The sequence below is a fragment of the Coptis chinensis genome, chromosome 3 (assembly GCF_015680905.1).
Source record: "Coptis chinensis isolate HL-2020 chromosome 3, ASM1568090v1, whole genome shotgun sequence".
NCBI lineage: Eukaryota > Viridiplantae > Streptophyta > Magnoliopsida > Ranunculales > Ranunculaceae > Coptis > Coptis chinensis.
The window spans coordinates 86085768-86102041 of NC_141458.1; the positions used below are offsets into that span (position 1 = coordinate 86085768).

General features: G+C 40.6%; 2 protein-coding genes and 1 long non-coding RNA gene across 3 annotated transcripts; all 3 read right to left on the minus strand.

The window, feature by feature from the left end:
- Positions 1-11850: 11850 nt before the first annotated feature.
- LOC147511303 (uncharacterized) lies at positions 11851-12282 on the minus strand. The gene is made up of 3 exons (XR_015216972.1): positions 12227-12282; positions 12001-12066; positions 11851-11917 (listed from the first exon to the last, which is right to left on the minus strand). It is a non-coding gene; the product is annotated as an uncharacterized LOC147511303 (long non-coding RNA).
- Positions 12283-13240: 958 nt separating this feature from the next.
- On the minus strand, positions 13241-14317 carry LOC147511304 (replication factor A protein 1-like). The gene is made up of 4 exons (XM_086598421.1): positions 14002-14317; positions 13659-13926; positions 13471-13570; positions 13241-13376 (listed from the first exon to the last, which is right to left on the minus strand). Exons 1-4 carry the CDS (start codon positions 14020-14022, stop codon positions 13241-13243), a joined length of 525 nt encoding a protein of 174 aa, XP_086454547.1. The 5' UTR covers positions 14023-14317.
- Positions 14318-14503: 186 nt separating this feature from the next.
- LOC147511305 (uncharacterized) lies at positions 14504-15663 on the minus strand. The gene is made up of 2 exons (XM_086598422.1): positions 15075-15663; positions 14504-14979 (listed from the first exon to the last, which is right to left on the minus strand). The coding sequence occupies exons 1-2, from the start codon at positions 15661-15663 to the stop codon at positions 14504-14506; spliced, it is 1065 nt and encodes a 354-aa protein (XP_086454548.1).
- Between the last annotated feature and the right edge of the window lie 611 nt (positions 15664-16274).

Below are 16274 nucleotides of genomic sequence, written 5' to 3' on the forward strand. Positions count from 1 at the left end.
CTTGTGGCTCAACTTGTAGTTTTTTCTCTTTGTTTCTTTTTTTCCAACTTCTCTATCCAATTCAATCTTCGGTAATACAATCGCATTTTCTGTTACAAACACGACCATAGTTTTGTTTATTTTCGTAATATAATTCGATAATCTATACTTAGTTTCTTTTGTGTACTATCAGATGGTTGCTTTCTGCTGTTTTACTCTTGTTTGGCTTTAAGTACAAGTTGTACAAGCTGCCTTGTGAATAGGGCAGTCAATGGGTCAGGCCAAGCCCGAAGCCTGATTGAATCCGAACCAATAAGATAGGGACTTAGAACTTAAATGTTGTTCGATAAGACTATTGGGCCAGTTATGGACATATCCCCGTCCGACCCGATAACGGCCCGGCCCGAAAACTAAGGTTATTTTTTTAGTTTTTCAAATAAGTACTATTAAATTTGTAACTACTAGTATACGTAAAATGGTAAGAGGCTTGATGGATTAGTGTTGTAGTGCCACATATAAGGCTTCGATTAAGGTCTTACTACACTTTATTTTAGTTTTTTTTAGAGAAATAATAAAAAAAATACTATTTCCATGTAACCTTATTGGACCTAGGCCAAACCCAAATCTGATTATGTCCAAGGCGACCTAGACTAGGACTTGGACCTTCTAAATGTAAATATAATTTGGATGGGACCTACTTGTGAACAAAGGGTCCGAATTCACATCAGTTTTTGTTATACACTCATAATCGAAGTGTTAGTCAATTACTATTCGTATTTGGCACAGTTTTGTACTGGACCGATTTAGTAGTCACCCAATTTTTAAAAATCTTTGAAATTCAAATTTTAATTTGACCATGTGGAGACTTTAACCTTGTTCATTCAGCCCACCAACTAGTGGGTCTGCCACTAGAGCCCAACCACTTTCTTGAATGGATTCCTTTTTTTGTATACTTCTATTAATGCTAAGGTCGGCAAATCTTGGTTAAAAATTGGTTTTCTTTATCGATTTTTTGTCACCTATTTTAATTCTCGCTTCACCCTCTATCAATTAATCGCATTGCATCATCATATAAATTAGTTTATAGTTATTTAATACACAATATTTCACGCATTTTTTTGCGACATTCCATTTTCATATTGTTATTTATATGACACTTGGTTATACATTTCGCTCACTCTTTTCTTTTTCCATTTTTTCATTGATTTTTCATTTCCTCTTTGCCATATGAACTTTGTTCGCATGTTAAAGAGGGGGCGGTGTTTCGACCCCACCTATGTGGCAAACGTCCATTAGTAGGGGTCTCCATTTTTATTTGTTTAATCGATAGGGCTAAAACCCACTTTGCAATACCATGGATCAATGTACAGGCCCATTAACTCATGTGTCTAAGGCTGAACCTTAGCCACATGGCTTGCCACTAATGTACATTAATTTATGTCAAGATTCGTTTCTTATCAAAGAGATAATTATCAGTTGAGAGTTATATTCAATTACAATTACTTGAGCTACAAGAATACTTGAGCTACAAGGAGTCTCTACTCTACCTATATAAATACCAAACTATTTTTCATACAGAACTACATTCTTAAGACTTGATCCCATCGATAATTTGGGTACATAGGCAACCGAAAGGTATAGTCTCATCATTCACTCGATCACCATCGCTTTTTCACTACTTTTCTACGTTCTTCATCTCTTTCGTCACCACTTAGTGTTTTGATCATATTTGGTCGAAACAGCAAGCATAGCAATTACAGATCGCCGCCATGGATGAGAAGGTGGAGATGGCGGTGGGACTAAAGACACTGGATGAGATCGAAATAGTGAATTTGGGGTCGGGTGAGGAAGAGAAATTCATGTCCGTTGGGTCCAATTTGCCGAATGAGTGGGGAAGGGTAAACTGATACAATTCTTGGTAGAGAATAAGGATGTTTTTGTGAGGAGAATTGAGGATATCACGGGGTTGGATCAAAGCTTCGCTTGTCATTGTCTGCACATGAGGGAAGACGCGAAGCCTGTGAGACAAAAAATGAGGAGCATGAGGCCAAAGTATGCTGAGGGGATTCAGGAGGAGGTCGCGAAGTTAAAAGGGGCGGGAATAATCAGAGAGGTGGAGTTCACAGACTGGTTGTCTAACATAGTCGCGGTACCCAAAAAGAATGACAAGGTACGTATGTGTGTGGATTTCACAAACGTCAACGTAGAATGCTCTAAGGACAATTACCCCATGTCGCGAGTGGATGAGTTAGTGGATAGAACGGCTTCAAAATATTTTCATTCATGGATGCTTCTATGGGATATAATCAGGTTGCGATGTACAGTCCGAATCAGAAAAAAAACATCCTTTGTGGTGGAAGGTGGTACATATTGTTATACCAGGATGCAGTTTGGGTTAAAGAATGTCGGGGCTACCTTCCAGTTGTTGGGAGAAAAGATGTTCGAAAGTAAGATTAGAAAGGGAATTGAAATATACATAGATGACATGGTGGAAAAGAGCATGTCGGAAGGAGAGCACTTAGAGAGCTTGAGGGAGACCTTCAAAATACTACGGACGCATAATTTAAAGCTCAATCCAAAGAAGTGTATATTTGGAGTGACCACTGGGAAGTTTTTGGGTTACATTGTCACTCATCGGGGCGTAGAGGCTAACCCCGAACAAATAAGGTCCTTGGTGGAAATGCTCTCCCCTCAGAACGTTAAGGACGTGCAACGGTTAGTGGGAAGGGTCGCGGCATTAAACAGATTCATTTTGAAGTCATTTGATAAGTGTAGACCGCTATATCGATTACTGAGGAGCACCCCGGATTTCATGTGGACGCCGGAATGTGAGAAGACGTTTCAGGAACTGAAGAGATATCTAGGCAAGGCTCCTTTGTTGCCGCGGCCAGAACAGGGGGAGAAATTGTACCTATATTTGGGGGTTACGGAGTACGCGGTTAGCTCGGTCCTCGTCCGGGTTGTGGACAAGGTGGAAAAGCCAGTATATTTCCAAAGCAAAACCTTGTTGGATGCAAAACCCGATACAGTAGAGTGGAGAAGTACGTTTTAGCACTGATATTCTCGGCCCTAAAGTTGAAACCTTACTTTGAAGCACATTCAATGGTGGTGGTGACGAACCTTCCCCTCAAGCAAGCATTGAAGGCAGAGAAATCTAGGAGAATGCTGAAATTGGTAGTGATGTTATGTTCTTATGAAATTCAATATCAGATCAGGACAGCGGAGAAGGCTCAGGCAGTGGCGGAGTTTCTAGCGGAATTCCCGACAGAGGATCCCACCTGGGGGGAAGAGATGCTCATGGAACCCGAACGAGATATGGAGCAGGACCTTCTAGATCCATGTGATGAGAGGAATGGATGGAGAGTGTTTGCGGATGGTTCAGCGACAGATGCAAGCAGCGGAATAGGTGTCATGTTAGTTACACCGGATAACAACATAATAGAGCAAACTATGAAGCTAGGATTCGCGGCATCTAACAATGAATCGGAATATGAGGCTGTGATAGCGCGTTTGAGAATGGCTGAGAATTTGGGGGTGAAGGAATTGACGGTGTATTTAGATTCAAACTTAGTGGTGTGCCAAGCAAATGGTGGTTTTGTTGCACGGTGCCCTCGAATGGCGAGATATTTTGAAGTACTACACAGACAGGCTGCGAAATTCACAAAGATCAGGTTCGTGCATTTGGGCCGCGGTGAGAACTGACATGCAGATGCCCTGGCATATGTGGTCACGACAATACTGGGGTCTAAAGATAGAACTATCACGGTTGGGAGGTTGGTAAAACCGAGTACTGAGGAGCCGAAAGAGGTGTTTCATACCGCGGAAGAGGAGGGTTGGTTGATGGATCCTATCAAGCACTTTTTGGCCGGGGAGAGGTGAACGATAAGAAAGAGAATAGAAGATTAGAACAGACTTCACATAGATACACTTTGTTGGGTGGAGAGTTGTATCGTAAGAATTTTGATGGGCCATTACTGAAATGTCTTTGGCCGAGGTTGGCTCAGGATGTACTGGCATAACTACATGGGGGAGATTGTGGGAGCCATTCAGCGGGAAGAACCACGACACACTGATTGTTAACTCAGGGATACTTTTGGCCCCATATGAAAAGAGATGCAGTGGAGTTTGCTATGAAATGTGAAATGCCAGAGGTTCTCTTAATTGATATTTGCACCAGCCGGGCCACTGCATAACGTGTCTAGTCCTTAACTGTTCGCTATTTGGGCCATGGATATAGTGGGGCCGCTGCCCATGGCTAGTGGCAAGAGGAGATACATGCTAGCAGCCACCGATTACTTCACCAAGTGGATAGAGGCCGTGCCGCTGCAACAGATAAAAGATGAGTAGGTGATCAAGTTCCTATGGGAAAATATCATATGCAGATTTAGGTTGCCATATGCCATCATCGCGGACAATGGAACCCAATTCACAGGGTCCAAGGTGAAAGATTTTCTACAGGCATATCATGTGAAATAGGGGTTCTCGGCCCCATACAATCCAGAGGGCAACAGACAGGCTGAATCTTCTAATAAAACCATAATGAACAATCTCAAGAGAAAATTGGAAGATAAGAAAGGGGATGGGTCAATGAGTTGAATCATGTATTGTGGGCTTACCGAACTACCCCGCGGACCACCATAAGGGAGACTCCATTATCATTAGCTTATGGCATAGAGGCAATGATTCCGTTAGAAATGGTGGCATCCACAACTCGGACAAGGGCTGTTGAGGAGGGTTCGAACTGGGGCATACTGTCAAGGGATTTGAATCTGGTAGAGGAGAGAAGGGACTCCGCGTGGATCAGGTTGGAAGAGTATCACAGACGCCTGCAGAGGCAGTATAACAAGAGAGTGAAACCGTGGCAATTTCAAGTGGGAGACTCCGTGCTCCGCAGAGTAACTCCTAGCACTAAGAGGGTGAATGATGGACAGTTGGGTCCAAATTTGGAGGGGCCCTATACCGTGGTGGATACTGGAGGAGCAGGCACTTACAAGCTGTAGAATGTGGAAGGGAAATTGATAGAGTGGCCGTGGAACGTGAGACTATTGAAGAAATTTTACACTTGAATGTAGTGTGAGTCTAGTTCAAGAGACTTGAGCTATTTGTAAATATATAATACAATGACACTTTTGAGAGAGTAATACTACTAGTAGTGAAAGACTTAACATCCGATCAAGTACAGCGAGGAGGAAGAGCCCTTCATGGACGTGAGGTCCAAGTCGAACAGGGGCAAGATGAGTTAGTTGCCCCTTCACGGACATGAGGTCCAAATCGAATTAGGGGCAAGCCGAGTTGCCCCTTTCACGGACATGAGGTCCGAATCGAACTGGGGCAAGGTGAGTTGCCTCGGTTTAACTTCCATTAAATAGATCAAAGAGTAAAGCGGATAAATGAGGGGCCAAAAGCGAGTCCTCCCAGGGCAAGAGTAGTGTTTAGGGTTATAGGTGAGGGCAAATTAAGTTGCCCTCAAGAGAAGGAGGTTATACAGTACAGTCCAAACACTGTGCAAACAAGATTAACTTCCATTAAATAGTCAATCAAAGAGTAAAGCAGATAAATGAGTAAAGGGCCAAATACTTGACACCCCTTAAACATATGGTAGCAAAATACACAGTGAATCACCAAAGAATTACTGGGATTAAAGTAAAGAGACACAAAATGTAACACTTAAACATTTTCATTAATCACTGTCTCCACAACTTCCTCAATCGCGGCATCTGTAGCTACTTCAATGGCCACATCAACCTGGGCCGTGATATCCAAAGACGCCGGGACCTCAGTAGCGGAGACGGGATCCGTGGGGATCATAGCAATCTCTAACCCGACAGCGGGGGCAGGTGTCTCTGGAAGTAAACGACCCTCCTTGATAAGGCAATCATATTCTTCCTTAATCTTTTTGGCCACCCATTTTTCTGCCAGTGCTTTGAAACGCTCTTAGAGTTTATCCATGTCAGACTGGTGTTGTTGGAGTAGGGCCGCTTGGTGTTGTCCTCGATCTTTGCCGGAGAGGGGCGACCACGGCCCGGTGTCTTCTTTGAAGGAGGGTTTCACGCTGATGGCTCAGGCGGTCATTAACACTGTCCTTGTAATCTTGGTGGGAGGCCTCAGCATTCTTGAGCTCATCCTGAGCTTTGAGCTTTTCCAATGCCGCGGCCTCTAAGTCTTGTTGGAGGCGGGAGTATGTCTCCTTCAGCTTCTCAAGGCGGGCGACTTCCTTCTCCAGGGATTCCATTTTGGATCTAGCGCCAAATAGCCCGCGGATCATATAGGAGATATCCAGGCTCACCAAGGATGAAGAAGAAGGTTAAGACAACCAAGAATAGATGCGAATAAAGATAAAGTTAGGAGGGAAGAGTACCTTCTCCTAGCCAGTATAGAAAGAAGTCATGTGTTGATCAAACGAGTCCCTTTCCGCATAAGCAATGTCTTTAAGGAGGAGGGACCCATAGAATAGGGATGAGGCCACTGCGGGATTCTCCAAGGCCGAGTCACCGATGTTAACGATGATCGCGGACCGGACCTTGAAAGTAGAGGCGAAAGGTCATTCACGGGGTTAGAGACTCCTTGCCAGATTTACTCACCTGCTCCTTGCCAGGCCGCTAAGCTGGGTGAGCGGGAGGAGTGGGGGCAGCGGGGACCGTAGCGTTCACAGTAGAGTTTGGCTCGTCGGACACAGAAGTCCGCGGACGCTTGAGAGGCGGTCCAGGTGAAGATTGGATAGTAGTAGAGGGAATGATCTCAGTCATGGCATCATCATCGGAGTCACTGTCGAACAGTTTTCTCTTCGAGATGTCCATTTCAGAATCGGGAGAATCCACGAAAGGGGAGTGAGTGGATAGGTACTGATCCTCCCAAGTAATGAGGGATTTGTAAGAAGGAATGGTAGCAGAGTCTGAAGGGGAGTTGAGAAAGTTTGGTGGGAGGCCGCGATTAACAGTTTTGGAGTGGCGGTGTTTCTTGGTTCGAGGCCTTTTCACAGGAGGGGGAGAAGCCCGAGGCTTTCGTTCTTTGGGGGGAGGTGGACGATAAAAAGGGGCGTTATAGCCTCCGATGGTCTGTAGTTGAGGGTCAGATAACAGCGGAATGCTGGTGGTGGGGTCAATTCCGAGGACCGTGGGTTGAGAAGATCCTAGGTCGCGGAGCTTCTGAAAAATGGTGGAGGTACAGTCACGTCGGTGTAGATTCGCTACTTCAAGTCAGGTTTCTAACCTGTACAAGGAACTCACAAAATTAGGTTTCATACCGCAGACTGCGCATACAAGGGGAAGGATGCTAAAGGGACTCACCACTGGGCAGAAAGGCGAGATGATTAAGAGTCAATTCAGGGGGGGAGATCCGCAGATAGAAAGTTTCCAGATACATACAGTGGATAGTGATGCCACATCTTGTCCGAAGTGGTGACACGAAGGACGAATGATTGTTTCCTAGGACAGACACGGAAAGAATGATAACCTACATTGACATCTTTGGTGCTCTTTTTTATGTAATAATGAGCAATCATATCGCGACATGTTATTTTGGGCACCCCGGATTTATTGTAATGGTTCGCGGCGTACATGACTCTCCAGAAGTTGCCAATGCCTTGGCAAGGAGGGATGTTGAAGTGGTTGCATATCTCGACATCCAGGAGAGTTAAGGGGAAGCGGAGTTCAGCGACGATCTGCACAACCGTGGCTAGCAGACACCCCGGTTTGTAAGGGACTAAGTGTGGGAAGTAGGTTAGGTCAGGCACGTGTTCCAGAATAACATCAGCGGGAATGTCGTAAGCGGCCTTGACCACCTCTAAATTAGGTCTATGACTACGAGGCGGAGGCAGAGGAAGAGCAAAGTGTTGCCCTGAGGTGGAGGGGGCCTCAGATGGATCAACCTGAAAAGGTGAAAAATCAGTAAGGTATCGGAGCACTAGCAGTGGGAAAAGCACAAGGAGCAGCAGCGCCACCAATCGGAGAAACAAAAACAAAAGAATGAGTAGAGAGGAAAAAGAAACGCGAGGGGAAGAGGGAGGGTCTGAATGAGAGAGGAGGAAGATTGAGCGGGCTTTTATAAGGGGAGGGGCAAAATTGTAATTTGGTGGTGTTGAAATCGAGGGGGCACCGAAAAGAGCATGCTAAAAGGTGACATGTGGATGCACAGAACTCGAAGGGACGCTGTCCTCATGCACGTGTCGATCGCGTGTGGCCAGTGAGGCAGATGAAGGGTTAGACCGCGACCAGTAGAAAGGGTGGGAGCCGGGACTCTCGACCCCCTGATCGCCTTGGGATCGCGGACTCGAGAGGGGGCATCTGTGGTGGTAGGATTCGAAGTATTGGAGATCAGTGGTGAGATGAACCCGAAGTAACATACGCTGCAGAGGTGTGGTGCACAGGATCAGATCGTGGACTCATAATTACTGTACGGTAACTCTACATATGGAGAAAAAAAAAGACGCGAGATAGATGCACAGATGGATGGCTGGAATGAAAAGGGATAGTGGTATAAAGAGAAAAAGGGAAGGAGAGAAAAGGAGGGTGCTTTTTATGATGAAGGGAGGACTAGACCTAGAGAGAGAAAAGTAAGGAGAGTGAGATAGAACAGTAGAGCTAGATGAATCTCCGTATATTGCAATTGTTTCTTATCATGAATTACTGGTTTTTGTTTTACAGAATAAACTGAATTATATATGGGAGTTGGTTCACTCAATCAGTGTGCCGTGTTTGGTGCATTATCCTACTCTTACTCTCGAGAGCTTCTAGCTTGTTAGACGACATTTGTCTTTTTCCCTTGAGATCAGATATTCATGAGGGCCATGACTTTTTGGACGTTCTCATACATCATGAAAATCAATTGTTCTATACTTCTATTATGATTTATGACTAGCTTTAAGAGTGGAGAATTGAAATTAATTGCTGACCTGTGCAGAGATCGGGAGCTGTGTAGTTTAAGAGTTGATCGATTACATTCATGTGTTGTATTTTGTATTGGTACACGAGGTTGCAAGTGTGGCAAAGGTCTGCGAACGGGAACATAATTATTATTATACACAGATAAAGTTCTGGTTATTTCGTTTTAACCAAATTGATATCTCCAGTATGCATTTACTAATCCAGTCGCCAAAGTTTGTCTCTTTTTTTTTTTAATTGTATATGTACAGAAACTCGTACGTGCAGTCGTGCATCTAGTCTTCAATCTATAATACATTCTTACCTTAATTTGATCTCGATGCATCTTCCTGTTAGACGGCATTATTTGTCTTGATAGTTTGAAATTCTCGTACATCAGGGAGACTAATTGTTCTAATACTAGTATGCGAACCGTGGTTCGCACTGGTTTATCGAAAGTAGCCAGTGCAGACGTGTTCAACTTTTCAACCAGTGTATTTTAGGGATTTTATCAAAAAAGTGTTTCAGGGATCATGTTGGCATTTTCAGTTGCAGTGGTTTATCTTGGAGTGGCTAAAAAATTCAAGGTAACTAAAGCTGTTGGCCTTAGCGTTAGTTGTAGCGATATGTACAATGTAGGAGGTCTCAGCAAGTGAAGCTGATGGACTAATGATCTTGGCGTTAGTGGAAGCAGTATGTTGGTCTCTGTCTCTGAGAACCACTTTTGACATGTAGAGAACGTTGTGTCAGAGAGGCACCTTATTAGATTGTGGGGTTGAAGATTTGCTTTTATGGCGGTGTAAAATGTTGAGTTTTGTTTTCTCCATTCACGTTGTGTTATTTATGACGCATGTTTGCTGACAACATGAGTAAATTTGCTGTATTTGAACTCATTCATATGGCCATATACATAGTTCTGGTCTCATTGTCATCTTCCAAACGCTTGAGCAAAAATCAGAAATTTGATCACATTTTCTTGTTGAATGCAAATTATTTCAACCATAGTAATAGCTGCAAGAGGATGAACTAACAATTTTCCTACTGAGGTCTCTCATGCTACCGATACTGAGTGTTCAGGAAATCCAACGAAATTTTTTTTGTTAGAAACAGTCAGTACCAACACGTAACCATCCTCACACATTTGCTACACATAGCATAATGAGAGTCATGCCTACATCATATTCTAACCAAGAAGCTAGTACAGTTGGATAACATGTCATCTCATCCAACAATTATGATTTTAAAGACCATAAGATGATTAGAACTGTAAGATACATGACAGATGTTGTTCACAGCACCTAAGTAGATTCATGTGCCGGAAGAGGAAGGTTTTACGACTCTTCTTCTTTTCAATTGGTAAGGGTAGAAAACTTATTGGTCTAGACATAGTAAAAGATACACTCTTAACATAAATTAATAGGTGAGACATTAAGTGATGGATCCTCTTAGTTGTTGCTAGCACATAGGCAAAATGATCTTTTGGGATATTCATATAACCTTTTTATGTTTGTAAGTGAGATGCGGTGCCAAGGATTCTTTTCAAATTGACTACGAGATACAATATTACTGCAACCGTTGGGAATATCCAGTATCCCCTTTAACAATGTCAACGACTAACTATAGTGCATTCTTCAAAGGATATCAGTCCTAATCTTTAGAATTTTTAGAGGCAATGGCTGATATAGAGGGAGCCCCAGGAAGCTCAATGCATGGAGTGTCGGGCAGAGAACAGTCAATTCTCTCCTGAACAGAAAGATCTGATATAGCAGAATAATCCACCATAATCCTAATGTTACGTAGATTGTTATTTAGTATATGTTACTATCTTTAAAACCTTACTCGAGAAGAATTGCTGAAACATAGTTTACCAGAATCAATTGGAGTAACACGACCAATTGCTGCTTCTCCAAAGTCAGGATCCAAAACTTTTTCCGTTGCAAACTCATCACCATCAAGTGGAACAAGATCACGAACCTTGAAGCTTGCGGGCATGAGTCCCCGCCGGGATTATGGCGGTCCATTGTTTTCTCCAGCTCGACAAACACATATAGAGTAAAGTCGACGTAACTCAGAATTGGAGTTGGAAACTATCTAGCATGGTATCCAGGTGATAAATCAATGATATGTGAAGGTGACAGTAGTCTGTGATTCGAATGTTTAATTTGCTCCAGTAAGTATCCTCAAGACTCATAACAGTCAGCAGATGAAATCATTTTTAGTTGGAAAACCAATATTCAGGGTCCAATGACCTCAGAAGGGCGATTTCAACCATTACATCCATACGGCAGAAAAAACAAAAATCTGCTTCTTTAACACTTTCAGAGGTATGTTCCTTAATACCAAACTTTGTTTTAGAAGTTCTCTAGTAGGAACTATAACAACAGCATAAGGACCCCTCAGCCTCATTTTCCTCACTCATAGGTGGCAATCTAGATATATAAGTCAACATAGGAAGTACAAAAGCAGTAGTTTTACCTGACCCAGTTTTCGCAATCCCAATCACATCTCTCTGCTGCAACCTAAGTGGTATCGCCGCCATCTGAATAGGAGAAGGTGTCTTATACCCGGCTTTATCCGCCGCTTTCAACACCCATATCATCCATTTCACTGCCCACCATCCCAGCAACCATTTCAACAACCATCCCTTCACTTCCAACTTTGCCAACTACAATCCCCTCAATTCAAGTGGAATTCCATAGACTCGCCAAATCTCCCTATCACAAAAGTACCATAGTACCTACTCTTGCGTCTTTGCATAGATAAACTAAAGACTGTAAGCACACTATCCCCATTAAACTAATCAAATAGATATTTCTAAGCTTGACATATAAATTTTGAAAGATGTTTAAATAAGCAAACCTTCAGCAGTACCACTATTAGATCGTAAAGAACTTTCAATTAAGTGGAAGACAATGAGCAAATAATGAGTTTAATGTATGTATAATATCCCTTTAAATAAGAAAAATATATAATTAAAGCAACTTCAACATATAACTTGAGTGTATTTTCGTATGTTGTCTCACACTCCTTCGTTTACGTCATGATTCTATTGATGAGAAGCCTTATGAATTCAATCAATCCTGCAGTAAGAATAATTTTAAATCTCATAATTAGTTATTATTTCAATATTTTATTTCCAAGTATTAGAGAATGAGTATGTTACCTGAATTTCTACACATTGTTTTTTGGCATTTGGTTCTTCATCCTCTTGTTTGATGATTTTGATGCCCTGTTTTTAAGATAGGTTAGTAGTAGAGCGAAACATTAGCTATGACTATTCTTGGGGGTATGAAAGGAAGCTAAAGTTCCACAGACTTGCTTAGGCAATAAACTGCAATGAAGTAAAATTTTAACAATGCATTATAAGCAACAATAAAATTTGTACTTACCTTTTCAATTTTGTCTATTTTTGAGACGGTTAATGAGCTATCTTTTCCATTTTCACGGTTGTACTTTGTTATTCGACTTCAAATTCATATTCCTTGCCAATTGGTTCTTCTAATATTTCGTAAAACCAAGTGAAGCCATTTTCTGCATAGAATATTTTAATATCATCGTGCGAGATTTTTTGTAAATAAATGTAATTTTAAAGAGTTAAAGCTAATTAATACCTGTTTCTCAATTTTCAACAGTTCATCCAAAGGACGTTGCAACAAATATTCGGCATCATCATCAAACGCTGTTATCAACTTTTTGCATGTTGAATATTCTATTTCAAATTGGACTTTGTACCTGCATAGAATGTAATTACTTTAGTCTCTATGATAATATTTGTAATTTATTTAATAATATTTGTTTCAATACCTTTTTGTTGGTTCTTTCATTGAAATGGAACAATAGTCACACCACCATTCTGGATATTTTAGTTTTACCTTTCTTCTGCACTGGTCGCTTTCACAACAATTGTAATGCCAGTTGTATTTGTTGTCAATATCTGATATTTTTGCTTTAAATTTGTACCTTTTCCCCTATACATTGATAATTTCAAATTTTGTTAAACAGTCAAACAATAATTGAAAAGAAGAATTACACATGAACTTGGATAAAGGTAGGAAGTTACCACTGATGAAGTACTCATTAGCAATGTATCAATTTCTTCTAAATTTTTTACTTGAATTGCCTCTGTTGCATAGGTAGATGGCCTTTTTCTGGAAATTGGCAACTCCGCCCGTGGATTGTTTGAACTGCATTTTACATGAGAGATATGTCATAAACTTTAAAGTATGTACATGATTTTTTCCTATGAAATAAGTAATTGTTACCTATTTTTTAAAGTATGAGCATCATCTGTTTCCAGGTTTATATACACCTTTGTGTTGGTGTTGCTTGTAGTACATATTTACCTGAAGCCCAATAACTTTGTACATTAGCACATATCACTCAAATTTATTGAATGTACATATTTAGATAGATGTACCTGAGAACAATCTGACTGTTGTTGAAGTCACAGTTATAATATCTCTTGGGCCATTTTTTGTTAGGACTTGTGGTATTTGTTTAACCCGATCTCCCCAGAAAGTAATTTCCAGGCATTCCATTCTAACAACAAATAAGGAAACAGAGTTAAAAATATACCATTGGTGATTAGTTGGTTTATTAAATAGTAGAGTATCATTAATAAGAAAAAACATACCTCTCATTATCAATGTAGATTGATTTTTTATCTGACTGTCCCATTCTTGTGTGAACATTTTTTTGCAATTCACCGATGTTGTTGTAGAAACCAATGACATCTGAATAAGGCAAACTTTATTGGTAAGCCTATGAAAATTTTACCAATAAACAAACTAATGTAATTTGAAAAAAAAATGTTAGAATTACCAGTAAGAAATTCGTCTTGCTTATCACGTAGGGCTAATTTCTTGAAATCGACAAAGCTGAATAGTTGTCGTGGAATTGATGTTTCATCTGAAATATTCCTCATGGTAGTATACTTCTCAAATGTTATCTTGTTTTTATTGTTCACGGGACAGTAAGACCTAACGTTTTTAACAGTGAATTTTTCCAAATGTACCACTGAACCATCTTGAACTTTTTCCTTAAACTGTGGATAGATCTCCATAGGTATAGACGCATTAATTTGGTCACCCTGTATGAATGAAAAAAATAATGGATATAAATCTTAAAGTGATAAAAAAAGATGTTGAATAAGTGTGGTACTTACTTTTTCGTCAATAAGGATCATATCCTTACTTAACAATGTTTCATTTCCAACCAGATAGTGGTCCCAGCTTTTATCAATTCTTACTCTGAGCTTCAAATTCCTAACTTACTTGGTGGCTTGCTTTATCAAATTGTAATGAGTTGTCATGTCTAAATGCTGCAAGTAGATCGACCGAGAACAGATAAGTAGGAGATTATCTTTTCAAAGTTAATATAATTAACTAAAAAATAAATATAAAAGGAAAACAAATGTATGTCCAACGAAGTAGTAAACCGTAGTGATTTCAAACACTTGGCATATATAGAAAATGGGTGTGTATATTCCAATAAAGAACAAAAGAGAATATAAAAAAAATGGCGAATGTGAATAATGTCTCCATAGTAGCTGCTGGTCCTCTACACTGCAATAGGATAAAAAAATTAATCAGTTAATAAGTAATTCGCTCTATACGAAGTTAAAAAAATGAAAATTTGAGATTAAACTAATATTTTTTTTTTTTACCTCATTGTAAATTGTTGAATGCTTCTTTGTAGACAATGTTCTGAGTGTATCCTTCTGGTTCATCACCATTTTTCTTGATTAGGAATTTCAGTCCTGATCTTGTAGTTGTTCGTGATACTGCAACGTATAGTTGTCCATGACTGAAAACTGGCTTAGGCAAGTATACCCCCACATGCTTCAATGTCTGTCCTTGACTTTTATTTATTGTCATTGCGAAACAAATCTTTATTGGAAACTGTATTCTCTTCAAACTGAAAGGCCAGTTAGTGCACTTATAAGTTGTCTCTATCCTTGGTATATCAGTTTCCCCGCCAATGTTGCTCCCTGTTATAATTTTTGCTCTAATGACCTTTGGAGCTAGTTGAATAACAATAAGTCTGGTTCCATTACAAAGACCAAGGCTTTGGTTTATGTTTCTAATGAGCATGATTGGCGTGCCAAGTTTCAACTCCAGCTTGTGGTTTGGAAGACCAGATCCTTTAATTGTGTTAAGAAATTCAACTGGTATATGCATCTTTGTTCTTCAATATTTTCAGATATGGAGCTTATTGAATCGGCGCTGAAGTACTCACGCATTTGTCCCTCGAAAGAAGACAGGGTGTGGGAGTTGATATCATCTACAGACTCGTTTGTAGGCGACAAAATACATCTATCTCTGAAGTAGTTGTCATCCATGTATTTTGATGGTAAATCTTTGTAAATACTTGACACGATATCACTTATGTTGTCATCGCTAGGCGGAATAAGAAGATCATTAGGAATTTGGATCCAATTTTTTTCTTTACCTTCGAATATGGAAATGCCAGGTAAGTTTCCTTCTCCGAGGTCTAATACCCACTTGCTGAAATCTGACGCCAATGAAGAATGCACATTCTTTAAGCGCATGTTTCTAGTTAGCTTGAAGACTTTGCAATGCTGCCAAATATGTGATCTGTTTATCGATGAAGAAATTATTATTTCCCTTGTACCTCTTGGAATGACGGGTAAAATCTGCCTGAAATCTCCCCCTAGCAGAATAATTTTACCTCCAAAGATCTTGTTTTCATTTTCTTTGCCCATTAGATCTTTCAGCGTCTTGTCTACTGCCTCAAAATCATGCCTGTGGGTCATAGGAGCTTCGTCCCATACTATAAGATCAGCTCGTTGAATAAGTCTGGCCATCATGGTGTTTTGACTTATATTGCAGGTTGAGTACTCATCAATTTCTATTGGGATTTTAAATCTTGAATGTCTTTGTCTTTCCCACGGAAAAGTAGAGCCGCTATTCCCGAAGAAGCAACTGCAATGGCTATTTTCCCTTGTGACCGCAGTTGGGTCAGTATGGTATTGTAGAGGAATGTCTTGCCAGTCCCTCCTCCTCCATAGACAAAATAAACCCACCTAAGTTTGTATTGACTGCATTTATAATTTCATCATATATAGTCCTCTGGTCATGATTCAGGCAGTTTTGCATTTCATGAAATTGTCGGTGCATTTCATTGTGACTATAGTCTTGTTCTTCCGTGATGAGTCTATCTGGGTCTCTAGGTTCTGACCTCATATCTTTGAACGGTATCTTAAAATCCTTCAGTTGACGGTTGACTTGTTTAAGTAAATCATCAATCTCGATCGGCAACAAGATGGTTTCTAAGCTCTTGGTGTTAAAATCAGATCCCGTCATTTGCTCGAAGTTCTTTCTTTTGTCCAAGATGTCGCGTAAACAACTCCCAATGTTTGTTCCATAGAACCAAAGGTTCAATCACCTCACGAAAACTAATAGTGTCAAAATAAAC